This window comes from Aulostomus chinensis, chromosome 12, assembly GCF_037954235.1.
Source record: "Aulostomus chinensis isolate RoL2024-O1b breed Wild chromosome 12, RoL_Achi_v1.0, whole genome shotgun sequence".
Taxonomy (NCBI): Eukaryota; Metazoa; Chordata; class Actinopteri; order Syngnathiformes; family Aulostomidae; genus Aulostomus; species Aulostomus chinensis.
This window is the reverse complement of record NC_141331.1, coordinates 19,846,167-19,873,992: the sequence shown is the minus strand read 5'-3', so window position 1 is coordinate 19,873,992 and position 27,826 is coordinate 19,846,167. Positions and strand designations below refer to the sequence as shown.

The following is a 27,826-nucleotide window of genomic DNA, read 5'->3' as shown; positions in this document are numbered from 1 at the left end:
TTGCTTTCTCATATAGAGAAAAAAATTAATTTGACATAAAAGATAAATACAGACAATTAACACAGCGGAATATGAATTTGACTGATGACAATTTTCTATTTTTTTTTCAGTATTCCCCACACCGGGATGTAAAAAGAAAACATGACTAGTGTTGCTCATAACTTTATCACATCCACCCGTAAAAGCCTAAAAAACGTTTTTAACTGTTTTGTAAACTTTTTTTAAGTGTGGTGCATAAGGCCCCTACATGTTTTTATTTCAAGTTATATAGTATTCTGCTTCTTCAGCTAAACTGAATTATGGTTACCGTAAAATATGTTTTTAAAAACAACAAAAAACATTCATCTTGTGACTCATACACTTCCAAAAATGTTGTCAGACATTAGTTTCGGGAGGGTTGTGGCACTCAAAACAAATGCATCTTTATAGCCACTTGGAGGTCATGGGGTAACCAGGACCAGTGTGCGCCACTACATAGTGTGGTGCTATTCCATGTCCATCACAGTGTCATGGATTCAGCCTCAGATGGATTCAGACCCATTAGCTGTAAAAAATTGAAATAAGAGTAGATCCACGGCCTTGAGATGCCTTGAGTTGTTCCCAGACCTCCGCCCTCTAAACGTAGAGCCAAGTGTTGCTGAAACACCGCTATCCGTCTATAGGGAGGATCGAGCACAAGAGAGATTAGGTTTGTCAGTAAGAAATAAGATCTGGGACAGACACACAAACAGACAACTTCCTTGATTGCATAATAAATTGACATAGGGAAGACATATTCATATTGGCCAGCCCAGAGGTTAGCAGAATCACAGGTTTCGTTGACCATTCCATTTTTAGATCACTGCAGAAAAGCTCTGCTCTCTCGAGTCAAAGTTGAAGACTTACATGTGTTGTCCAGAAAGGAAAAGCTTAATAAATGACAACCATTTTTACATTTTTTTTACGCTTAAATGCAATCCTTACAAATACAAACAGTAGCGAATGTAATGCTATGAACAGATTATACTGCTGATGCAAGATGTGAATATTACCACAAGTTTTCTTCTGTTTATGAAGCCTGTAGTCTCATTTAGCCACATTTAACCACCATTTTTAAGAAATATAAATGCTTTGTAAATATTGAGTTCAGCATTTACTGACATATTTAATGCTGTTGAATAAAACACGAAAATATCTTAAGCTGGTGTGAACCAAAAACTGAAATGGGTTGAAAAATGTCAGTGACTTTGAGGGAACCGGATGTTCTACGATGCTAACTTAATCCTTCAGCAATGTAGGAGTTATCAAAACATTAGAGCAATATTGTAGCTGAAAAGATCAAGTTCAGACAGAAGTCAAACACCACAACTGTTACTGTGCTATTGTATCTGGTAGAAACATTTCTTTTGCCAGCACACACACACGCACACACACACGCGCGCACACACCCACACGCACACAAACATACCTGGACAGTTGCTCCGCCTGTCGCCTGGACTCTTCTGAAGCCCTCAAAGCAAGCTCCTCCTCTCTCCTCCTGCACTCCTCCTCTTTAGTCCTCCTGTCCTCCTCCTCCTGCTCTTTTCTACGGAGGTACACCTCCCTCTCACTCTCATCCATCTCCTGTAATCTCTTGCGCTCCTCCTCATGCCTCCTCTCCTTGTCCACGCGCAAAAGCTCCAGTTCAACTAACCAGGACACGACATAAATGCAAGAAAAGCACGAACTTAGTAATACTTAAGATCTTTCCATATTTTCCACTTTAGCACTACAATCAGGGGATATCAGAAGTATGATCAAAAGCACGAAGATACATAAGATGAAAATTTGATTATCAAAAAAAGCTGTTGTTGTGCCATCAAAATATATCAGAATTGAGATGTAAGGAGAGCATTTATCAAATGTTTGTGCTAGCTGTGGCCCAGAGGCATCATGTTTTCGGTTGTCCATCCCATCCTCATCAAATCTCTGGAACTCTTAGTAGGAATGACTTCAATTTCGGTACAAATGTCCACTTGGACTCAAGAATGAAATGAAAAGATTTTGGTGGGCAAAGATCAAAGGTCACGGGCACTATCACTATTTTTAGATAACTCCTTTGTGTCTCATCTGTTTCCTTCTTCTCTTCTGTTCTTAATTTTTTTTACTTCTCACCCTTCCTCCTCTGCTCCTCCTCCTCTCTCATTCTCTGCAATCGTTCCATCTGCCGCTGCCTCTCCTCCTGACGCCTCCGCTCCATCTTTCTGTTAGCTTGCTCCCGTCTCACTTGCTCCTGTTTTTCTTCCTCGTGCCTTCTCTTCTCCTCCTCTTCTGCAAGCTTCTTCAGTCTGGAGTTTGAGAAGTCAAGTGAAGAAGTTACACACAGGGATTTAGAAGCTGCGTATGTATGATGGCAACAATGAATATTAAATCATTTATCATCACATTTATGCAAAACTTTAACATCTAATAAAAGCAATTTTAAAGAACAGACAAATGAAAAATGCAAAAAAAAAAAGTTTTCCTACTTGAGCAAAAAACACACAGTGTATGTAAGAAATATATTTGCTGATTTATCACATAAATGGGGAACCATTGTCTGATCTGCGTATTTTTACTAAGGTATTTTTATGCCGTAGAGATGTTAAGACCTGTGCTCCTCTGCCCTCCTCCTCCTCTCCCACTCCAGCTCACTCCTCATCTTCTCCTCTGTTTGCTCCCTCTCCTGCTGCTTCCTCTCTTCCTCCTTCTGTCGCTCCCTTCTCTTTCTCTCCTCATCCTTCTGCCGCCCTCTCAGGACTGCAGCATCCTCTTCCTGACTACTTCTGGTTCTAGAGGACTAAAACACAGACAGAACATGACTTGAAAGTAATTTACTTATTTTTTTCTTTAAAACCCATTCAGGGAGCCAGTCACAGTGTCATAGTATTCAGCGTTAAGAGCATCCAACCTCTTGCTTTACTGGGTTCAACATCAGCTGTTCTTCTGTTATCATAACTGTTGAGCAGGTTGATGAGAGGCGGCCGTGAGATGAGGTCAGACCTGTGGTGCTGGCTGGTACCGACAGCTCTTGAGAAGACCTGTATGAGCTCCTTTGGTTGAAGTGAGACACAACAGTGGACCTGAGTGAGCTCACTGAAGGAGCCCTGCTGTGTTTATCAGCACGTGAGAGGGTCTCATCAGTGGAAAGATGGTTGGTATCATCGTCTGTACTTCTACCCGTTCTGCTTTTGTGCTTTTGCCTTGCTAAGGGATTTCTGGTGGAGTTTGAGTGAGGGTCTTCTTTCACTTCCTGCCTTATGTCCACATTCTCTTTCTCCAGTGGGTCATCTGTGAGGGAGAGAAAAGAATATCAAGTTCTCATGATAAAATATTTTCAACCAGATGAATGCTGCCTGTTCCTGATGATGTGGGCCTTATCATCAGGCCTAAAAATATTCCTATAATTTGAACTTCCCTTTTCACTATTTTATTCTCCAAGAAATCTATCAGAGGAACAGTAAGTCAACAAAAATATAACAAACTTGGAAAGCATTCAGGGCTGGATACCTCTGCCACAGAGAAAGATACAACATCTTCATTTTCAAAATCTTCAGTATTCTGCTTATGACCTACAACGGTCTTCCAGATCCTGGGTCATTTGAGATACCTGCTAACAGGCAAATCAACAAATTAAATCCTGGATCTGCCCCTTTAATCGTAGCCACTGCATCCTCCTTCCAAGTTTTAGTAAAACAGCTAAATAGTTTTTGCATAATCCCTCTAATAGGCAGAGAAAACTGAAATAGAGGTGTCAGAAGTGGAGATGCTTTCAATGGTAAAATTATAAATAAATATGAATACTGAAGCTCTATCCAGCAGGGAATGATCTGACAATGCATTCAAAGCTTAAAAATGAAAATAATGGGAGGCGCAGATGGCCTATAACACCCACCATATTGGTCTGGCACCTGCATAAAGACCTCACAACAGTTGTCTGAGAATTTCATGAAAAAAAAAAAATTCTGAGTTGCCATGGTGAAATTGAAAGTCATAAAATCAAAACAAAAACTGAAAAGTGTGATGAAGTTTAAAGAATAAAGATTACCATAAGTTTGTTTCAGTGTTTTTATTTGCTGTGCATCTAATTCATTCCTAAGTCAGTTTTAAAGTGACAGTCACAAATGAGTGTCCTTCAGTTACATTCAACAGCTTACCAACAACGAGCTGTTTGTGATGCAACTTCCTTCTCCTTCCTGCCGAATGTTCCTTCCGCCTCTGTCTCTCTCCTTCTGTGTCTCTCGTCTTCTTTTTCTGAAAGTTCTGTGACTAAAAGAATGGTTGCAAAAATCTGTTGAAATAGGACACACCTCCTGAATGGTTGAAAATAACTTTCATGTGTTCCTCTTTTTAAATGAACACGGATGCAGTCGATATGTTGGCACCACTTGTATCACGCGTACAACAGTTCTCACCATAGCAGAACTATCTGTCCTGGTCAGATGCTCTTGTTTCTGGCTTCTGATGAATTGAGCATCACTTGCTGTCTTCTGTCTTCTCCATTTCCTATCTTTTTTTCTCCTCAGTTCCTGCTGCCCATCTGGCTCTGCACCATTCACACTTTTCATCTTCCTAATCAAATTGAGGACATGGGTGTGCGTGCTCAGAGCATGACGCCTTTAGAATATCAGGTCCTTATAATTATTATTGGTAAATCACAGCAAGATTCCAAAATGTACAAAGTTGCTTTCCTAAGCAAAGACATAAGTCTTACAAAATGATAGTTATATGCTGTCTTAATGGTACAGTCACTATCAAGATAAGTCAAGAGTTAAGACAAACATCTATTGGTTTGGGTTGTAGAAAAGTTACTACTTCCTATGAGTTAAGTTACCGAATAACTTTATGAATAAAGTTTAGGGACAGTTGTGGCAGTCTTGTTGGAAACAGGAACCAAACAACCATCCACCAAGTCCAGTGTTTCAAGTATGACTTTAAATTATTTCTTCTCCTTTCTTTTTTCCTTTGCTTGTCATAATCACTATAACCACTAGAGGGCACTATATCATGCACCACTTGCAAGCCTTGGTTCACCCTAAAGTTACTGCATGTTCCTCTGTCTTCTTCTTCTTGATGTCCTTCATAGCATCTTCTGGTGTGGCTTCATTTGTGTGGATGCTCTGAAGGCTTGATGAGGCACTACCTCTATATATCAGCTTCTCACTGTGCAGATGAGATAAACCACATATTTCATCATTAAATTAACAAAGCAGTAAAGAACGTAACTAAGGTTGCCCGATCGATGTATAAAAATACCTTAGCAAACATGCACAAACATCAGACAATAATTGACTGGACACATTCAACCAAAGAACAGTACTCATGTAGCAGAAGGTAATTTCTCAATTCCTGGTTCAACTTTTAATTCAGGCTAAGTTCTGATTAGATGAGGTTAAATTCTCATTTGATGAACTTGCTTATATTTACCTATTTACTGGATACAAACATACATACACTGAAATAAAAACAATTAGGTACAAGGTACTAATTTTGAACTTGTGGTCTATTAATTCTATCATCTAACCTTTAGTGCTAATGAATATTCTCACCTTAAATCGCTACCTTGAATACCTCGAACACTTCTAGCTTGGAAATAAGCATTAGAGCATTAAATAAGCATTACTGATCACTGATAGACTGATCCTTGACTCAAAATATGCATTTTGACTTCAAGTACTCATATATATAGGTGCCTATATGAACCAGTCTGCCATCCAGTCCCCCATCAAGCTGGCTTGCTCTCCCTGCCTCCCCTACCAGAAGCTTCCTTCTTCAACTGTTATTAACATTTCCGTGTTTCTCACATTCTGCATTGTAAATTGTTTTCTTGTCTGTAACAACATCTACTGCACGTCTGTCCGTCCTGGGTGAGGGATCCCTCCTCTGTTGCTCACCCTGAGGTTTCTCAGATTTTTCCCTGTTAAAAGGGTTTTCTATGGAGTTTTTCCTCAGTCGATGTGAGGGTCTAAGGGCAGAGGATGTTGTTATGATGCCATGTGAAGCCCTTTGAGACAAACTGTTGGTGAAAACGGGGTCTACAAATAAAATTGCCTTGCCTTGCCTTAACTTCAGCTTCACGATTTAGCAATTGCGCTCATTCTGGCATATTTAAATTAATGCTACTGCTATGTTAGTTCATGTGCACTGACCAAATTCAATGAATTAAATGAGTAAATACATAAATAAAAATCAAAAAGTTGTTGTTTTGTTCACCCCTTGCATCACTCACATGTTGCTCCAGAATGCAGAAAGGGCCCGACACGTGTACTCAGCAGTATACTAAAGGTACCCCATTGCCACTAACTGATAACAACAGCAACACTGTTTAAAAACACATGTCTACAAACTTGTATCTTATCAAGCGCAACTTATAGTAAAATTGACATCTATTTTTATTCTGCCATATTGATTTGAGCTAAAAAAAAACAAAAAAAACTCCTCCAAAACTTCTCGTTAGGTGTTTGATCATGGTATCCCTGAACACGACCAGCTGGTGTATTCATTTAAACTGATTTGGTTGTGCTTGTCTGTACAGTAGCTGTACTGTTCTCACAGGAGCTTTGAACCACATATTGTCAGGATTACAATATTGTCTTGCTGTTATTTGGAGTTGATGGCAATGAGGCTCATTAACTACAAGATGAATATGGCTGTTTGGCTTTTTTCCTGGATTCTGGATTCACAAAGAAGTGATGCAAGGGTGAAAAACCCTCTTCATGAGCTCAAGATTAACTCACAGATGTAAAGTAAATGACACCAACCGTGGCCACTGTGATCCAGATGACTGGTCGGTCTGTCCTGTACTGACCAGCGGTTCCTCCTCGTTATCATCATCTGCCTCAGCATTCCCTCCTCTTGGCTCCTTCGCATCCGTTTTCTCATCTTTCTTCCAAATTTCCACCTCTGATTCTGAACGAATTGTTTGTCTCTTCATCTGAGCAGCTGGAACAACAACAATAATATTTTAATTGTTTTCACTGTTTTGAATTGAAAAGGATTCACAGTATTAAGAAATTCAGTGACAGAACTTAAAAAATTAAAAGGATTTTTTATAATAAACCTTTTATCATAAAACTTTGTGAGCATCGGCTCTGTCTCTATGAAATTAAGTTTATGTCCACAGAACCAAATCACATTCAATCAGCCAATCAGACTGTAATACAAACAGGTTGAAAATCACAGTACGTTTGAATTTCAAAACACAGACTGTAGGCAGGAACTTTACTTTTCAACTTGGAACACAACGAAAAAGTACATGAGTTGTTGTTTCTACGCTTAGATGTGATCGAACCTCTGAAAACAGCTTCATGTTTGTCATGAGATTACCTGGATCAGCATGGCTGCTGGTCGAGCTTACATCAGCCTCTGTAGATCTGCTAAGATCTAAACTCTGAAAAAAACAAAGTCTGGTAATTCAACAAGTAGTGTGAAATACTGCACAGACATCAATTGAGAGAAGTAAATGACAAACATCCCTTGAAAGATGAATATGTACATGATTACACCAAAACAACTGCTTATATACTGAAACTAAGACATCTGCGTTTGCATTTCTAGTGATAAACAAAAATAAAATGTCCCTGTGATGGTTATTCTGTTCCTTGAGGTAATATACAACACACTGTTGCTTTGCTCTCTTCTAGAAATGAACATCGTCATCTTCTTCAAAAAATAACTGGCCAAATCATTTTTTGACAACTTTTTGTTTGGCCGAAAAACAACTCCTTTGTGATGTTTGTCTCCAGTTTTTTGTGTTTTCTGAAAAACTTGAAAAAATGACTTTGCTGCTCATTTTAAGCAGGCAACAATATGTGTGTGATTTCATTTAACCTCAAATGGTTAAACATTTGCTCCTTCATTTACTGACTCACTTCATGCATGGATGGGCAGTACTCAGTGATTCCAGCAGGGGCATCTACGTTCAGCTCCACCTTTCCGTCTGCACATACAAAGAATATGCAGGTTTCTGCAAACTGCACATATTACATGTTAATTCCTTTTTCTGAGGAGTATTTGGTCTGGTTTTATATGAATAAAAATGTAATTCTTTAATTGATTTAACTTCCCACTGTAGTAAGGAGGCCATTGCATAACCTACATCCTTAGTAATGACAGGTAGGGGGTGCTCTCTGTTCATGCAAAGGACATCTGGCAATCGGACGTCTGAGAAAATGACTCTATTCTCAGTTCATTTATCACCTTTGTAAATATTTTCATAGTTAGTTTGTAGTCTTGACTGCTAGTTTTAAGTCCTCTTTAATGCAGCATGGTGCTTATTTTGTGTCCCTTTTAAAGTAAAATCCACAAAAAGTAGGGTATGCTTTGGGCACATAGCTGCTTTGTGATGAGAAGCCACTACCCATCAGTGTCATTCACACCCACTCTCCTACAGTCTCGACATCTAAACATCTGACTTTTTTTATGTGAACATGACATAAAATGGGACTCGACAAATTACTGGATGACATCACATGACACACCAAAAACACCAACACTCTGCAGAGCATATATGAATTTTTTTGTTTTGTTTTTTTACATTAAAAATGGTTGTTTTTTTGAATCAATATCATGAATTTTCTGATTAAAATTTGTCATCCTCTCCGTTTCTGCTCCCAATCAGTATCAGTAGTTGACTGTAAGTTGCAAGCTATTGTGTAATGAATTTTTTTTTTAAAAAGCATCATGTTATAGCCCTGTTACACCTTATGGACGTGGGATCACCCATCACAATATTTATTGGTCCAAACTAAAATCAGCTGGGAGCTGCAATCGACAGAGACACATTTATTTTATAGTCTGGTTACAGGGAATTAAACTCACACCAATAGAGTTCTAAAATGTTTATAATAATGGACATGTGAGATGAACAATGAGAGAAAAGAAGATAGCAAAAACAGCTGATGATCAGCTGGGAGGCGTTTTGTGTGTGTATGTATGTATGTGTGTGTGTGTGTGTGTGTGTGTGTGTGTGTGTGTGTGTGTGTGTGTGTGTGTGTGTGTGTGTGTGTGGGTAGACCTTCATGCTTTAACACAATGACCCAGGGTAACTTCTCTCCTTCTGCAGACAAAACCTGGAGCGCTAAGAGATAAACAGTGGAGTGAGGCTACATTCTTGCTCTACAAGGTTGAGATTTGAGATTTATGAGCATCAATTGCAATTTGGCAGACCTTGCTCCTCCGTGTCATTGTTATCCTGTGATAGGTCCTGGCTGCTGTCATACAGTGACAGTTGAATAATTTCCCCATCAGGGCCCAGGATCAGGCTCCCGACTGCTCTCTCGTTCTGCATATCTGACAATAAGCAACAAGTTTCATGACCTTTTAACAAATGGATTGATAGTTTCATATATATATATATATATATATATAGAGAGAGAGAGAGAGAGAGAGAGAGAGAGAGACAGAGAGACAGAGAAACAGAGAGAGAGAGACACACACACACAAGCATGATGTATTTAATACAAAAAAATTATATTTAGTTATTATTTTATGCCATAAAACAATACGTTATAATATATTATGCTAGTGTAAAATACAGACTTTATTTCAGGCATTTTACAGAGAATCCATTCAAAAATCCCACTGACTTTGAGACAAGGGAACTGGAAATTCTAATGCTAACTTTTGTCTGTATTTTAAGACTTATTTCTTTTGCCACTCTATTTGGTTGGCTTTACGTTGTGAAAGTTTCACACAATTAGATGTAGGCTTCAAATTGCATGCGACATACTTTGCCTGCAACATTTCCAGTTCCAACCTTCTCATCTGAAGCAATTAAGGGTTTAGTATCTTGCTCAAGGACACTCAACAAGGTCATCAGGGGAAATGAGAATTGAACCAGCAAACCTTCAATTGCTAGACAGGGGCTCTGTCTCCAAGTGATACCACTCCATTGCCCCATTGTCACATTATTTTCCCACTACAGCAAATCAAGTGATAAATGTCACTGTAACTAAAAGCCTATATGCATCTTATCAGAGTTCAGATAATATTGTCATGAGGTAGCTAATATCACTATCACTCAGGCTTGTTGAAGCACTTTACAATACCGGGGGGGGGGGGGGGGGGGGGGGCGAACCTAAGGGGCATGGCCCTCTGAGGTCTGCGTGGATGGAGGAGCTGGAGTCTGACGGTATGAAGGTCAAAGGCCAAACAGCTCACCAAGAGAGAGAGCTGCAATGGAAGGGGACTCAGCAGCAATGGCCGTGGTTAGACATGCAAAGCTACGAGCTTTGCTTTATCTTTTTGAGATAAATGTTGTCAGTTCATTCTATTACACAGTTGTGAGGTCACAGGAATCTTGGACCACTACAATCTTATCAGTTCCTCTTTGAGATCAAGTCAACATTAATGCCAAATTTGAAGAAATTCCCTCAAGGCATTCCTGAGAAATTGCATTCATGAGAATGAGATGGATGGAAGGATGGACCAATATTACTCTGGTTGCCACTTCCTCTGTTTGGTTCAGGTTTTGAGGGGGAAATCGCCAGTGGTCTGAAATACCCTGTTAGAAAATATGTAGAGACACATTTATGTTTTATTACATTCATGTTTTATCATCATGAAGTTTTAGCCTGATGTAGAATTGTATGATAGATAGTGTTGTGACCTTTATTCAGACCAAAGTAATGAAGTTTGTGCAGGATGTATCAGGCTGTGCTTACACTCCTAAGATAAGAGTTTGGGAAAGGCCTTGGACAGTGAGGAGTCAGCGTCCCTGCGCTCTCCCCTCACCTGTCCTTGACGGAAGAAGGAAGAACAAAGGCGTGGTGGACAGAAACTGAGAGGAGGAACTTTGCATATATATGTTTGGAAGACACTGAGACTGTTCAGTACAAATGTAAACCTTTGCCTGTACTCCTTGCTGCAAGTAAAACTTTAACTGAGATCTCTGTCTGAGAATTTGATCTTGTGTGTTGGGAAATTTTGTGGTACGTACTAACAGCAAAAATACAGTCTTTATCTTACAGAAATAATTTCCTGACATACCCAAAGTGTATACAATTTGACCAAATCAATGATCCAGTTCTGTCAATTTTTTGTTGTAGCAGTGAGAGTTGGATGTTTGCTGTTATTTATTACGCACCAGGGCAATGTTATAATATAAATATATGTATTTATTTTTCAGTTTTGTTTTTTTGTTTCATGGCAGTCATTTTCATAGGTTACTATTGCAGTTTTAGAGGACAGTTAATTTTATGGGGGATGTGGGGTCAGAAGACCATATTTGAAGAGTAAATTGCAACTGATATTGGTTGGAGTTGAAGGAATGAGATGGAGAAGAGCAGGTGGTTGTGGAGGCCAGTCTGAACATGCAGGTTACAACTGCTGGTCAGGAAAAAACTGACATTCTGGGAACTTTGCAAGGGACCGGGGAGAGTAAAAATGTCTGAGGTTAAAGAGGTGGACACAGTGGCAGAGTGTGTTGGAAATCCAAAGATTAAAGAGATTAAGAGAAACAAACTCAGTATAAAGTTGGGGTTCACCAATTGCCACATGAAAAAGTGACTACAGTCGAACTGGAATCCATCACCATGTTAATTATTTTTTGTCGCTCCTCATACCTCTGAGTTCCAGTGGCAGGACACCCCTAACCACACCTCTGTTTGCATCAGTGGATTCACTGGAATCCTGGAGATCCAGTAGTCGGTTCTGTAAGAAAGCCAAAGAGCTTTGCCTGCCTGGGCCTCTCCATCCTCCAACACAATCCAACACTCCAGATGGCCGAGGGGGCTCTTCAGGAGAAGATAAAGCAGATCACAACATAGCACAGTGAGCTAATGATCACAAAGGATATTCCACTGCAGAAGAGTTTTCCTAATTAATTTCAACTTCTACTCCATTGCAGATGGACTTTATTATATTCATCAACTTTAAGGTTTAGGTAAATAAGACCCCAATAATAATACGGGTCCACTAGACCCAAAAGCTCCAGAAAAACAGAAATTTGTCCACCGCACAAGGTTAGTTACTACTATGATTTTTTTTTAACATACATATATACATATACAGTACATATATGCAGTATATATATACTGTGTGTGTGTGTATATATATATATACTGTATATATGTATATATATACAATATATACAGTTTATGTATATACTGTGTGTCTATATATATACTGTATATATGTGTGTGTATATATATATATACTGTGTGTGTATATATATATATATACTGTATATATGTATATATATACAATATATACAGTTTATGTATATACTGTGTGTCTATATATATACTGTATATATGTGTGTATATATATATATATATACTGTGTGTGTATATATATATGTATATATATATATATATCTTCCTCACTTTTTTAATCAGGATTGTTTTATTGTTTTTTGTAAAAGGGGAAAGTACATTACACCGTACGGTGCATCTTCAGTACAATTCTGGTGCAATTCATCATAAACAATCATTGGGGCAATGATAACATAAATCATTAATGTAACAGCATTTACAAGACAATTTGTTAAAGTGAGGGTTTAATTTTTTTTTTGCCAACATTATCCACACGTTCACAAACACAGGAAACAGGCGGAGATGTTGGTGGTCCTGACTCAGTCCATGGGGGAGAGGGTCTCCTGTATCTCCAGTCATCATCGCCTGTACTTCACATTGAGCCTTTTACCATAATTGTTTCTATGGCACCACTCAGGGTACATCTTTGCATGGTGTTCACGTTCTGCTTTTGCCTCCTCATAATAAGTGGCCTGCATGGCCTTTGGCAGAGACTTCCACCTCTTGCCGAGAATTGAATTGACCACAGCATTGTTGGTGATCTGAAGCTCAGCCACTACGTTTGCCCTCTGCTCCCTCGCAAAGAGCATGAAGGCATTGGGTGGTTTTCTGATGTAGGGGCTGTGTCGGTCCTGCTGGCCCTGAGTTGTCTTCTTTATTGACGTGTGGACATTTGGGGTGACAGCAGGAGTGGTGGCTGGCAGCTATTCAACCATTAAAGCCTGGTTGGCCCAGTCTCCTCTTAACAGTTGATGCAGAGATGTTTCTGCTACAAGAACTCTGTGTGGCATTAATCTGAGCTCTAATCTGAGGTGCTGTTAACTTGGGATTTCTGAGGCTGGTGACGCTGATGAACCGATCCTAAGCAGCAAAGGAGACTCTTGGTCTTCCTCTCCTTGGGCAGTCCTCATGTGAGCCAGTTTCATTGTGGTGCTTGATGGTTTTTGTGACAACACTTGGGGACACATTCAAAGTTCTTGCAATTTTCCGGACTGACTGACCTTCAGTTCTTAAAGTAATGATAGACTGTAGGATCTCTTTACTCAGCTGGTAGGTTCTTACCGTAATATGAATTCTAACAGCTGTCAAATGGAGCTGACAGCTGTGTACCAACCGGACTTCTGCACAACACAACTGATGGTCCCAACCACATTAAGAAGGCAACAAAGTCCACAAATGAACCCTGACAAGGCAAACGTGTCAAGTGAAAACCATTTCAGGTGACGACATCATGAAGCTCATTGAGAGAAGGACAAGGGTCTGCAGCGCTGTCAACTAAGCAAAGGGCGGCTACTTTGAGGAACCTAAAATATAAAACATATATACAGTTATTTAACATTTTTCTTTGCCAAATAATTCCATATATCTTGCATCATATATTTGATGATTTCAGTATGTATTTACAATGTAGAAAGTAATAAAAATAAAGAAAAAACATAGAGAATGTGTGTTCAAACTTTTGACTGCTCGTGTATATCGTGATTTGACTGTTTCCTACTGTCAAATAACTAGAACCTATACAGCTATTTCTGACTGATTGGTCATATTTAGTAGCACATCAGAGTCTGTCATTTAGATAAGCATAATTCTTTAAACACAGTTTAAGCTTTTGTAAATAAAAAGAAAATTGAAATTTTGACACATCAATTGCTGCTGTCCTTGTTCTGTAGAGAGCATCCTTACCCACAACATCTTGGTGTGGTTCAGGAGCAGCTTTCAGGCTGACAAGAAGGCTCTGGAAAGAGTCAGTAAGTCAGCCCAGAACATAGTAGGAGTGCAGCTGCCCTCTGTGTCAGACATCTATAACATCAGATGTCTGCGCAAGGTAAGAGGCATCACCTCTGACAGTTCACACCGCAGACACAGCCTGTTCTCACTGATGTCCTCAGGAAAGAGGTACCAATCACTCCAGGCCTGCACCTCCACAGTCATGAACTCATTTTACCCCAGTGCAATATTGGTAGTGAACACATTTCAGTGCTAGTGCAATATATTTATTCATCTCACCTCTTTTTGTGCATACATATATATATATATATGTATGATTCTTAATACAATGAATTTTTTAATTCTCTGTGGTACCTTACTTGGACCAAAACACCTCTAACACCAAAACACCTTTAAAAAAACAAAACAAAAACAAGCAGCGTTGTTAGGGCTTGAGCCCCCGCGCGGCCGTACTGGCCCGAATCCAACGGTGTAATTGGCAAATCCCTAGGCCTTGTACTTTGGGAGATACGAGCCTCAGTGTGCTGCACAGTGTGAGTGCAGAGTTGAGAGCTGGCCATTTAAGAGCCCCTCCCTTCTCTGCTCGCTCTCTGCCATCTCTGTCAGAGTGGAGAGCAGAGCCTCAGTGCTGCACAGTGTGAGAGCAGAGCTGAGAGCTGGCCCTTTAAGAACCCCTCCCCCGCTGCACTTTCTTTGATCTGTGCTAGAGTGGAGAGAGTGGAGGATTAAGAAAATTGTAGTGTGTAAAAGCTGAATAACTCGGCATACGTTGGTCAAAAGTTACACATAACAAAATTTGTCAGGAATACAGTGGTGTGTTTTTAAAAGCTGTGGGATGTATGGTGTAGACGTGAGAAGCATTTGTTTGACAGTATGTACCCTGAGAGGACACGCTCTCCCCACAGACTTCCATTGTAAGCGTGAAACGTGTCTCCCCCACTTTGACGGCTTATAAAATGGGAACTGAGCGCATAGTATATTAACCTTTACAGATTTTTGAAGAGCAGAGTTGGGAGAGTAATGTGTGAAAGTTTGTCCAACGGTGTTGGTCCCATGTTTGTGGGACTTTCGTGTGAGGAGTTATAGCGCTCTAAATTATAAAAAAATTATCTTTTATTTGTGTGGCTCCCTAGGTGGCGCTATAGACTTTTGTGGTGTTTTGATTTTTGATTAGTGAATGTTTAGCCAGACCGGTCAATTGTGCCGAATTTCAGCGAATTTCATGCATGTTCAGGGGGTCAAATTAGATTATGCGCGTTATGTGCATAATGTGCATATTGCGCGCGCTCATTAACGGCAATTAACAGTGTAGTACCAGGTTTTGAATGGGTGTGTATGTGAAAACCGGCTCCGGGCCGTCTGGCCCAGTTGCCTCATGGGTGTTGGGGGGGGGCTGGGACACTGTTTAGTGTGTGTTTTTAGTGTTTTTAGTGCTGCTAATGTGTTGCTTTGCCGAGCAAACATAATAGGGTCTTCGCCAGAAGTACCTTCTGGCTCAGGCCCTAAAAACTCTACAAGAGGCCTGGGAGCTTGAGGGTCCAACACATTATCTTCGCTGTCCTCAGACTACGCTATCTATCTATCTATCTATCTATCTATCTATCTATCTATCTATCTATTAGGGTCTGACCAATGTGGATTTTTTTCGGGCCGAAAACCAATTTCGATACTAAGGAATAACAAATTATGATAACTGATATATTGGCCGATTAAATTTTTCATATAAAAAAAAGACAAAATGCCTGCTTTTGATGGCTTAAATGTAGTTCCAAACACTTGTTATAAAGATTTAAAGTGAAGGGCAACACCCACTATCATCTCAGTTGACATAAATAACTCTCTCTGACAGTGTCAACATTGACCAAGTGATACATTTACTGAAGTAGAATACTGCTGTTATTGGTTTGCATTTCATTGCACAGGGTCTAATTAAGACGTCAATAAGCAATGATGGGAATAACAGCATTAAAATAAACGGCGTTACTAACGGCGTTACTTTTTTCAGTAACGGGTAATCTAACTAATTACTTTGACTATCGTTACAACGCCGTTACTGTTACCAATACCTCGTTACTACGCGTTACTGAAGCGACTCATTGAAGCAGCCATCCGCCTCGGCTCACACAGACACAGGAGCCGCAAATGCGTGTTTTTTTTTTTCCTCCTTTGGTGCAGGGGGAGGGGAGGGGCGAGATAAGCCCCTAAGTCATGCTGACTTAGATTTCACATTGAGCCAACCAGAGACATCAGGTGGGCGGGTGTTTACTCACGAACCCAGCATGTAGCAGCACACACACAAACTACCAGAGATGGTGAGTCCGGAGTCACTAGGAAAGACGGCGTTTTCAAGATAGGCAAGACTTTACCTTCATGGAGGTTAAAGGTAAAAATGTACATGTTGAGTGTATGTTATGTCGTCCCAGAGCGAAAACAAAGAGGCTGTCAATGTCCAATGTAAGCAACTCCAATTTGATGAAGCACCTCTCGACAGCACACGCTTTTACTACACTAGTTTTAACACACCTGACCAGCTGCTTTAACAGACCTGACCAGCTACTTTAACACACCTGACCAGCTGCTTAACACACCTGACCAGCTGCTTTTACCTGAGAAAACACTGGAGAGTTTTGCCCTCCACACTTGGTCGAGTTTTCTCCCAAGTTAACCCAACAACCTGCCTTTTAGATCCAATTCCCACATTACTTTGAAAAAATTTGATGAATTCTTTGTGGAACAGATATTACGGATTGTAAATTGCTCTCCTCAGACGGGTATCTTCCCCACTGCCTTTAAAACGGCGGTGGTGAAGCCCCTTCTGAGGAAGAGCAACTTGGATCCTGATGCTTTTAATAACTACCGACCTGTATCCAGCTTACCATTTTTAAGTAAAATTTTAGAAAAACTGTTTTTTAACCAAGTAAATTATTTTTTAAATAGTAATTTTATTCTAGAGAAATATCAGTCTGGTTTTACGACGAACCACAGAACCGAGACAGCTCTTTTAAAGATTTTAAATGATATCAGGTGTAACGCTGATAAACAAAAACTCACAGTCCTGGTACTACTGGATCTGAGCGCTGCCTTCGATACAGTTGATCACCAGATTCTATTAAACAGACTCAGACACCTGGTGGGCCTCTCTGGTACTGTTTTTAACTGGTTCAGTTCTTATCTCTCAGATCGATCTTTCTTTGTAAGTATGGATACCTGTTCCTCCAGAACACGATATTAAGTGCGGGGTGCCCCAAGGGTCAATTTTAGGTCCAATACTTTTTAATCTATACATGCTTCCCCTTGGGGATGTCATCAGGAGTCACGGCATCAGCTTCCACAGTTACGCTGATGACATGCAGCTGTACATCGCCGTGTCTCCTGATGACACAGGGCCTATTGATACCCTATTTAACTGTATTTTAGATATCAAGTCGTGGATGGCAGAGAACTTCCTACAGCTCAACCAGGACAAAACTGAAGTTTTGATCAATGGCCCTGAAGGCAAGAGAGAGAAACTTTTACCAAAACTACAAGATTTTAAACCTTCACAATCTGTAAAGAACCTGGGCGTCATTTTTGACTCTGAGCTGAATTTCATTCCACATGTCAAGAATATAACTAAGATAGGTTTTTATCATCTTAAGAATATAGCCAGAGTCCGCCCATTCCTCTCTCAGGCTAACACGGAGGTGCTGATGCATGCTTATATTTCCAGTCGTTTAGATTATTGTAATGCCCTGCTCTCTGGTCTTCCCAAAACAACCATCTATAATCTACAATTACTCCAGAATTCTGCAGCACGTGTGCTGACGAGGACCAGAGGACGGGAGCATATTACACCGGTTTTAAAATTGCTGCACTGGCTCCCCGTGTGTTTCAGGATCAATTTTAAGGTTCTTTTAGTAGTTTTTAAGTGTCTTAATGGTCTTGGCCCATCTTATTTATCTGAACTGCTTTTATCATATCAGCCTTTGCGGACCCTGTGGTCCTCTGGCACCGGCCTTTTAGTCGTCCCAAGAGTTAGAACTAAAACCCACGGGGAGGCTGCTTTCAGCCATTATGGCCCAAAGTTATGGAACAGCCTGCCAGAGAACATCAGGACCACAGAGACTGTTGATGTTTTTAAAAGGAGGCTCAAGACTCAACTTTTTAGCTTAGCTTTTAACTGATTTAACTCTTTTAGTCTCTTTTATCCTTTAATTTTGTCACTATATTTTATTGTTACTTTTATCTTTTAATTATTTTATTCTACTTTTTTATTAGCTCTTACACTTTTAGATTATATATATATATATATTTTATGTCATTCTGATATTTTTATATTATTGTAATTTCTGTTCTTTCATATTCTACCTTCTTTTAGTCTTTTATTCTTTTAGTTTTTAGCTCCAGTGTTTCCTCGTGGGGGCCCTCCACACTGGGAGGTGTGTCTGGTCCGCCCGCAGGGGCGTCATCCTTGGGATTGTCCAGGCCCGGAGAGCTGGGGGGCTCTGCATTATATGTGGAGTGCACCTGGTCTGTCAGGGGGTCTCGGTCGCGGTGCTCCCTGTGGTTGTGGGCTGTGGCACCTCCCAGTGAGGATGGCTCCCATAGGTGGTCTTTCCTCACTAGGATTTTCAGTGCCCTGCCATGTTCCTACTTACAGTCAGTGTGTGGTTGTGTGTATGCGTGTGTGTGTGTGTGTATGTGTGTGTGGGGGGGGAGTGCATGCATGTATGTGGTCATGTTGGTTGGGAAGACCGGGTTCTTAACATTTATTGTATTGTTTTATATTTTATTTAATGTTGCCTGTTTTTCTTTTATTTCTGTGAAGCACTTTGTGTTGCAATTTCTGTAGGAAAAGTTCTATATAAATATAAATAAACTAAACTAAACTAGTTGCCAGAAACACCGTTGACACTGTTAATGGTGATAGCAATCAGGTGCTGTTAAAGTGACCTCTGCGAACAAAGAAGGATATGGAGCCACGCCATCCAAGCAGCCAAAGCTGGATTTTTCTGACCTGCTCCACAAAAACTTGTGACACAGACAGAACTTAACGAACTGATTGGCCATTATGTTGATGAAAACAAGCTGCCATTGTCAACAGTTGATTCACACTCCTTCAGAGCCTTCATAGGCAAAATACCAAGGAGAAGGGGAGCATCTCTGCCCTGCAGAAAGGTATCTTCTAAAAAAATAAAAACAAATTCTTTCACATTTTTAAACTTGTCAGAAAAAAGAGTAACGCAATTGTTACTTTCCCTGGTAACTAGTTACTTTCATTGTGGAGTAACTCAGTTTCTAACTCTGTTACTTTTTGGGAGAAGTAACTAGTAACTATAACTAATTACTTTTTCAAAGTAATGTGCCCAAGACTGTCAATAAGTGTATATCTGTAAATAAGAGGCAGGTGGATAAAAAGCGTCATAAAAGTCTCTGGTAAAACATGATTTGAAATGTCCTCTCACCGTGCGTTCATTTTCGTTCCTCCATGAAGTTACAACTTCGACCGTTGACGCTTATTCCTCCTCAAGGACATAAGTAAGTCCTGCTGAAAACAAATGCTGCCCTCAATGGTTTTTGCACAGCAACTAAAAGCGTTATCCTCATTTGCTCCTTTCTTTTCTAGTCTGATAGCATGCAGCTGCCTGAGTGAGCGTTATTTGACTTTGAGGTACTGTAATGTTACTGTTACATCATTCACGGTGCCGTGAGTGACTCGGTTAAATAGTTTAGCAAGGTTAAAAAAAAAAAAAGCAAGGTAGCTAATATTAAAGCTAGGTTATCCTAACTTTCTTTAACTTGCAAACATAGGATTAGAATAGAATAGAATGCCTTTATTGTCATTATACCAGGTACAATGAGATGCAACACTGCTCCTTAGGATGTGCACATATAAATAGAAAAATATACATCGACACATATTTACACTACGATACCTACTATAGGACTAATACTGACATAACTGTACATAGACTCTGCAAAGACATAAGGACATATACTTATATATATAAGACATATACATAGACTGTACAACCATAAACAGGTCCCACTGTGGATACATGTGGGAGTGGATAGCAGCTTTAAGTGGTGCTGTGGTGCATCTAGGTGCACAGGCACATTATAGTACCAGATTCAAGGTGGCTGTGTCATCAACAGATTGAGGTGACATAGCATTTGCAGCGCAAACATGGCAGAACAGTCCTGGTGATAGTGCAAAACATATAGAGGTACTTATACAGTTCAGTCTTCATCCTGAGCTGGTTTTGTGTAGGAGGCTGGCAGATTTGGTGGTGGAAAAGAACAGATAGTGCCGGTAATTGTGCGGAGGCGCTTCAGTTCCTTAGTGCAAGCTTGCGTTGAGCATGGTGACAGCTTTGGGAAAGAAGCTGTCCCTGAGTCTGTTTGTCTTTGCTGGGATGGACCTGTAGCGTCTGCCAGAGGGCAACAGGTTGAATTGGTGGAATGCGGAATGAGTGCTGTCCTTGATGATGTTCTTGGCTTTGTTAAGGCTGCGTGTGGTGTAGATGGTGGTTAGGTAAGGCAGGGGGCATCTGATGATCTTTTGTGCTGTGTTGGTCACTCTCTGCAGACTCTTCCTGTCAGCTTCAGTGCAGCTGGAGTGCCACACTGACACAGCGTACATCAGTAGGCTCTCAATGGTTGAGCGGTAGAAGGTCACCCGCAGGTTGGTATCAAGCTGTTCTTTCCTGAGCACCCTCAGGAAGTGGAGTCGCTGCTGGGCCTTCTTAACCTCCTGTCCAGGAGAGGTCGGCAGAGATGTGGACCCAGAGGAATTTGAAGGTCTCTACTCGCTCCACGCTTTCCCCTTTGATGTAAAGGGGTGCAGGGGGCGGTTCTGTTCCGACGGAAGTCCAGGATGAGTTCCTTAGTCTTTGAGATGTTCAGCACCAGGTTGCTGCCTGCACACCAATGGCTGAGTCTAAGGACCTCATCTCTGTAGGCTGTCTCATTCCCCCCTGTGATCATGCCCACCACCGTCGTGTCGTCCGCAAATTTGACGATGATGTTCTCATGCGTGTAGAGTGAGTAGAGCAGTGGACTCAGCACACACCCCTGGGGTGAGCCGGTGCTGAGAGAGCGGGCTGATAATAGGTGGGGGCCCAGCTTCACATGCTGGGGTCTGTTGACCAGGAAGTCTTTGATCCAGGAACAGGTGGATGGTGGGAGCCCCAGGTCAGCTAGCTTGGGGATTAGAATGTCCGGTAATATTGTATTGAAGGCTGAGCTGTAGTCTATGAAGAGCATCCTGACATAGCTTCCTCGTTTCTCCAGGTGGCTCAGTGCAGAGTGGAGGGCTGTGGCTATCGCGTCTTCAGTGGATCTGTTTGACCGATATGCAAACTGATGCGGGTCCAGGGTGGAGGGGAGACAGGCTTTGATGTGTCTCAGCACCAATTTCTCAAAGCATTTTGTGATGATTGGTGTGAGCGCTACTGGGCAATAGTCATTGAGGGTGGTTGTGGGTGACTTTTTAGGGACTGGGATGATGGTGGCCGATTTCAGGCAGGCTGGGGTGTTGGCTTGTATCAATGACATGTTGAAAATGTCAGTGAATACTGGTGCTAGCTGGTCTGCACATGCCTTCAGCACTTTCCCTGGTACTCCATCCGGGCCCGTGGCCTTCCTGGGGTTGACGGCGCGAAGTACCTGTCTAACGTCCTCCATCCCCACAGTGAATGGGGGGCTATCAGAAGTTGTTGTGGGTTGGAGTGGTGTGGCTGAGTGCTGTGCCTGGGACTCAAAGCGAGCAAAGAAGCTGTTCAGCCCCTCTGCCAGTGCTCCGTCTGAGTCCCCAGCTGACACAGTACAGCCCCTGTAGTTGGTGGTGGACTGTATGCTCTGCCACACCTGCTGGGGGTTGTTGAGCTGTTCCTCAATCTTCTGTTTGTGGTTTTCTTTGGTGGCCTCGATGCCTCTTCTCAGGTTGGCTCTGGCAGTGCTGTAGTTTGCCACTTCCCCGGATCTGAAGGCTGCATCGCGGGCCCGTAGTAGTGAGCGGACCTGGCTGGTCATCCATCCACGGTTTTTGGTTGGGGTACACCTGGATTGACTTTCCACAGTGACCATACCCATGCAGTACTTGATGTAGTGAAGTACTGCATGGGTATGGTCTGTGAATGTCGCCAGGTCCTCATGGTGGAAAGTCTCCCACTGGGTCTGTTCAAAGCAGTCCTGCAGTCGGGGGAGGGCATCGTCAGGCCAGGTTGTAATGGTCTGTCTTGTGGGCCTTGTTTGTCGGCTGAGGGATATATCACGGTCGACTCAATGTCCGCGAAACGTGACAGGCACAATGAGGCACGTCATGGGAAACTTAGTAAGTTATATTTTATCACAAACTAGCTTTTATAAACTTACCTATGAGGCAAAGTCAATCAATCAATCGGAGGTTAGCATCGCGACTGCATGCACTAAATGTAATTATAACAGTATGTGCCGTACATGATGGGAATTTTTTTTTTTTTAAATGAACTTTGTTTTCCTCGATAAGACAAAAAAACTCACCTTCACCCTGCGCTCTGGCAGCACTATACAACCGTGGCATTTCCACAATATGTACATAAATACTTTAAGGTGTTTACATGCGGAATTATGAATTAATCAGACCCTACTCTACTAACTGTCATCATTCAGTGACGCTTATATTATACTGGGCGGATGGTGACTCACCAAGGTGGAGGTACTCAGTAACAAGTTAGAGAACCCACGTGGAAACAAATCAGAAGTGCCAGTATTCAGTTTTGGTGAGTGCTGGCACATTTCCTGCACTGGTAGTCTGCATAAAACAATGTAGTATTTCACTTTGCTTTCATAAATGGTATCTGCTGAATACCTTCCCATGGCTTCAGCAGAATCCTGGATCCTTCCTGAGAGGGAGGTGCTCCTTTTCTTCCTCTTCTCAGCTGCAGAGACTCCTGTTTCAGCTGCCCTTCTGGTTTTACTCCCTTAATTTTGTAAGTCATCTCTCCTTAAAGACAGGGAGAAATACGGTTTCCTGTCAACATTAATATACTGATATTGAGGTATACAGTGTCTGGTCATTTTGCGCTTTTTAGTATTCAGTATTCCTTACAGTAGAACAAGTTGAAATTCAGAAAAGGCCACTTTGACAGAACAACATGAACTCATCAACTTCCAAATTGTGCAGTCATGGGATTTCTAGACATATAGAAATTTAGTAGGCACACAATGCCATCAGCCCTAACCTTTGACTGACATGTATGTGTGTCGATTCTTCTTACCATCTTTTTTCACATGAAGCAAATGAGGAAGAAACATAGACTGTTGGTGGAGTCCTGTCTGATTGTTTTGGGACTGAAATCCAAGCCGGTCTGTATGGACATCCTGCTGTGCCTGGGTCAGCTGTCCATCAGACACAGTGAGGTTTTCACCAATGGGAGGCAGCTTTTGTAGTTGGTCATCATCATGGCTGCTGTTGTTCCATCTCAGCTGAAAGATTTAAAACAGACAAAAGTTTACTTTTAAGAACATGCAAATACCAAAGATGCAATTGAGGATTTCAGAATAGCATCAATTAATTTACAAGTTGGATTAACTATGTACTGTTCAATCTTAAGGCTTTAACTCTGATTTACCTCATCTGTGCTCCCCTGGGAAGATGCCCAACGAACTGAGGGTTCTGCTCTCAAATGGGGGAGAAACACACCTGTATATTGGACAAGGTATCAAAACACCATAGCTTGATATTATTATAGAGGACTGCTGCATTTGTTTTTATTCTGTTTCTGCTACTTCTACTTTGACAGATTGTACCTGAGGTAGTTTTCACATCAGGCCCCGTTTGTGTGTGCCTCTGTGGTCCACTAGGTTGGGCTAAAGAGACAGAAGCAAAGTGCTGTTTATTGGTGATATAATTTTTTTTTTTTGAAGATTCCAGGACATTTCATCATGCATGAGGCATCCTTTTTGCTCCTGATTCACTGGTATGAAACACACACCTATCCTCCCATGTCTGGTCCAACTGACTGCTCTTTCACAGGTGGCTTTTATATCAGTCCTTCTCTTGTCTCTCTGAATACAACAGTCTTGGTCTTCAGCATCATGGATACAATGAAGTGTTGTATGATCTCTTCTCTCCCTGTGCTGTGACTTCTCAGTGTCTTGCAGATTCATATCTAAGGAAGTCTGCTTATGGTAGAAGAGATCAGACATGTGATTGCTGATAAAGATCATCATCAGAATACACAAATATATTTCCAAATATATATAGGTATTAACTAGAGGGTTTGGTATGAAGAGAGGTGGATTGGAGGGAAACACTGGTGTCAGGGAAGCATTAATGAACCCAATGAACAAATGAAGAGATTCTTGATGTTCAGTCACAAATCATTGTAATGCAGGTTACAAAGAACAGAAGTCCCCCCAATTCTGACATACCTCTGGCTTTCAGGGTTCATTTAAACTTGGAATTTCATATTTTAGTTATACAGCCTATGGATGTCCTTAACATCTAAGCGTAGGGGTTGGTTTTCAAAAGATAACAAATGTTAACAATAATGGCTTTGTACTTGAGATGCATACAAATATCACATCTCCTGAAGTTCTTCTGGTTCTTCTGGAGTCGTTACCACATGATTTACCCAGGGAAGGGGCTCCATGAGTGGCGTTGGACTGCTGGGCACACTGGATATTTGAGGGAACAAATCCAACCAGAGTCTCCTCCTGCTGCCTTGTTTCGTATTTTCATCTGTGGAAAATGAAATTTTAGAGTGTAGCAAAGACGATGTGTCAAGCCACCCACCCATCTATCTATCTATCTATCTATCTATCTATCTATCTATCTATCTATCTGTCTATCTATCTATCTAGCTAGCTAGCTATCTATCTATCTATCTATCTAGATATGTTTGTATATATGTTGTTTGTATGTGTATATATATGTTGTATGTATGTGTGTATGTGTATACAGTATATACATGTTTTGTGTGTGTGTGTATATATATATATATACACACACACACACACAATGTTGTTTTTTTTAATTTATTTATTTATTTTATACCTGTGGGTGAATTCTGTTGTTCAATGTTTGTCTCAGCAGGACTCCACTCTGGGTCCACTTCAAGCAGCATCTTAGGACTAGGCTGTTTTTTGGTAATGCAAAGGGGTGACCAACTCATATGATGAAAGTTGGAGGGAGGTTGGAGGTGAAGAGGAGGGAAGAGAGGTGGAACAAGGTGTGACATCAACTGTAGGAGAGAAAAAGACATTTAAAGCAGCATTTACCAACTGGGGCGGGACGGTGGTTCAATGGTTAACACCCTTACACCCCCGGGGTTCAAAGCCCAGCTCGAGCATGGGGTCTTTCTGTGTGGAGTTTGCATGTTCTCCTTGCCTGCGTGGGTTCTCTCTGGGTACTGGGGCTTCCTCCCACAGTCCAAAGACATATGAGAGGGGACGAGGCTAATTGAATACTCTAACTTGACCATAGGTAGGGCTGTGAGAGTGAATGGTTGTCTGTCTAGTGAGCCCTCCGATGGACTGGCAACCCATCCAAGGTGTACCCCGCCTCTCGCCCGAAGGCAGCTTGGATAGGCTCCAGCCTCCCCACAACCCGTAACAAGATAAGCAATAAAATATGGATGGATGGCATTTATCAACTTGTTCACCAATCTGGCAAAAAACTGGCACTTGGATATTTGACTGAAAGGCTGTATGATAGATTATTTTATGTAACAAATTATTTTTTTATCATCTTCCCATTGATTGTTGGAGTTGTGTAGTCAGGAAAAATTACTACTAGCTTCCCAAGGCAGAGTTGTCCAGTGTGATTAGCCATGTTGGGGGTGCAGACACCTCACAAGAAAGAGGAAGACGGTTCACCTTCCTGGAGCAAAGCCTTGTAGCGAGGCTAACTGGTAATCTTATTATGGCCGGCACTCATGTATTGGTTGTGCCAGCATGTGAGAATTGTCCTGGCAGGGTGAGAGCAGCACCAGAACACATTGTAAAGGGAAGGCGTTGACTGTAATTTTCCCACATGTAGCTAACCTCAGGTCAGACCACTTGGCCATCTTGGAAACTCTGGGAAATGATTTGATAAGGAACTTTGAGTTTTTGAGGACCTCCTTAATGATTTAGACTAAGAAGGGAGTGGTTATTCCCTTTATTGAGAAGGCCCACGTGAAAGAGTGTGGTTTGCCTAAGCAAGACACTCAGAACTGCAGTTGGTTTATTGACACTGCGCATAGCTCGTCACTGCTCTGTGCATGATGGGTTAAATACAGACAATTAATTTTGTTACCTGTAAAATAACTTTACCTTAATTTTATGCTATACCTTAGAGAGCATTAGAAAGGAGCTCTAACATCCAGAGGAAATAGTAGCACCACAATTTCTACTCCAGTCAGCTGAGGAGATAATGATGCATCCCAGGCACCAAGCAGGAATTCTGGGCTTGTCCCACTGATAAGAAGTGTCGGAATATGCAGGAGGCATTAAATGTCTCCTCCAGCATATGAATGCCTTGGGGTCCCCAAGGAGGAGCTGAAGTGTATTACAGTCCCTCCAGAAAAACACAATTATGCAATGGCATAATTCAACACAGCGACACGGTGGTGCAGTGGTTAGCACTGTTGCCTCACAGCAAGAAGGTTCCAGCTTGGGCACGGAATCTTTCTGTGTGGAGTCTGCATGTTCTCCCCGTACCTGCGTGGGTTCTCTCCGGGTACTCGGGCTTCCTCCCACAGTCCATAGATATGGAAGAGGGGATGAGGCTGATTGATACTCTAAATGACTGTAGGTATGACTGTGCGTTTGAATGGTTGTCTGTCTACACATGTTGGCCCTGCGATGGACAGGCGACCTCTCCAGGGTGTACCGCGCCTCTCGGCCGAAACCCTCTGGGATCAGTTCCAGCCCCCCCTATGACCCTCAATAGGATGGATGGATGGATGGATGGATGGATGGATAATTTAACGTGTAATCTGCCAAAGTCCACACATTTATGCAGGGGTCACATTTTTACAAAGACGCTGCACTTTTGCAACAAAATGCACAAAATAAGCGGGGCTTGCATGATCTTACAATCCCCGCAATTATCGTACAAAAAAGTTCCTGCAATTTTTGCGAATTCAATTTCCAATTCTTGTAAATTCCTGCAATTTCACCACATCAAATTTCAAAAATATCTCGTATATTCCATCAAATTTTTAAAATATAACATGTCGTATAAGCAAGGACTTTTGCCCACAGCAATCACAAAATAAACCCCACTGCATTTGTCTGGAAGGACTGGTATTAAAAGAAAGAAACCTGAATCTGGGTTACCATCTTCTGATGCCAATGTGACCCACTTTTGGATAAGTGGCAAAAAGTGGTCGGATGGACTGATTGTTTGATTTTAATTATATGTGTACAAATGCATTCAACATTATTGGATAGATTAAAGCTGCTGATCCTGATCCTTTCATTAAAGGTTCCACTGACCTGACTGCTGCTGTGGCTCGAAATGGTTTCTGTTAGCTCCTTGCTCAGCTGTCGTCCAACTTGCTGCGTGTAGCACTGCATGAACCGCTTCTTTCTGTCTCCAACACTTGACTCACATGAGGCTTCCAGTGTAACAAAGTCCTTAAGATAGAAGAAGGTCATAAAACACTTGAAAGCACAATTTTTTGTCTTACTCTCATTCATTTACCTGGGAGTACAGCAGAAGTGGTCCCCTACGAGTGCTGTATGTCTTTGGAAGTGTTGGCTCATTTGACCTGAGCAGACAGCCACTGTTGGACAGACGTAGTAGAGAGTCCTGGGACCTCCAGATGTAGTAATCCTATTGGCAAATCAACAGATTGAATTTATCTCAATGGCTATATTATGGCTTTAAATTTAAA

At 41.4% G+C, this 27,826-nt stretch overlaps 1 protein-coding gene across 1 annotated transcript; it reads right to left on the bottom strand.

Moving 5' to 3' along the window:
- Nucleotides 1-67: 67 nt before the first annotated feature.
- kiaa2012 (KIAA2012 ortholog) lies at nucleotides 68-27,554 on the bottom strand. The gene is made up of 22 exons (XM_086221318.1): nucleotides 27,426-27,554; nucleotides 25,000-25,186; nucleotides 24,578-24,684; nucleotides 23,936-24,122; nucleotides 23,751-23,810; nucleotides 23,573-23,643; nucleotides 23,219-23,426; nucleotides 22,810-22,944; nucleotides 11,562-11,732; nucleotides 9,166-9,288; nucleotides 9,014-9,076; nucleotides 7,869-7,936; nucleotides 7,324-7,387; nucleotides 6,759-6,939; nucleotides 5,032-5,160; nucleotides 4,413-4,569; nucleotides 4,155-4,266; nucleotides 2,909-3,288; nucleotides 2,610-2,797; nucleotides 2,134-2,306; nucleotides 1,448-1,667; nucleotides 68-656 (listed from the first exon to the last, which is right to left on the bottom strand). Exons 1-22 carry the CDS (start codon nucleotides 27,504-27,506, stop codon nucleotides 500-502), a joined length of 3,222 nt encoding a protein of 1,073 aa, XP_086077444.1. The 5' UTR covers nucleotides 27,507-27,554; the 3' UTR covers nucleotides 68-499.
- Between the last annotated feature and the right edge of the window lie 272 nt (nucleotides 27,555-27,826).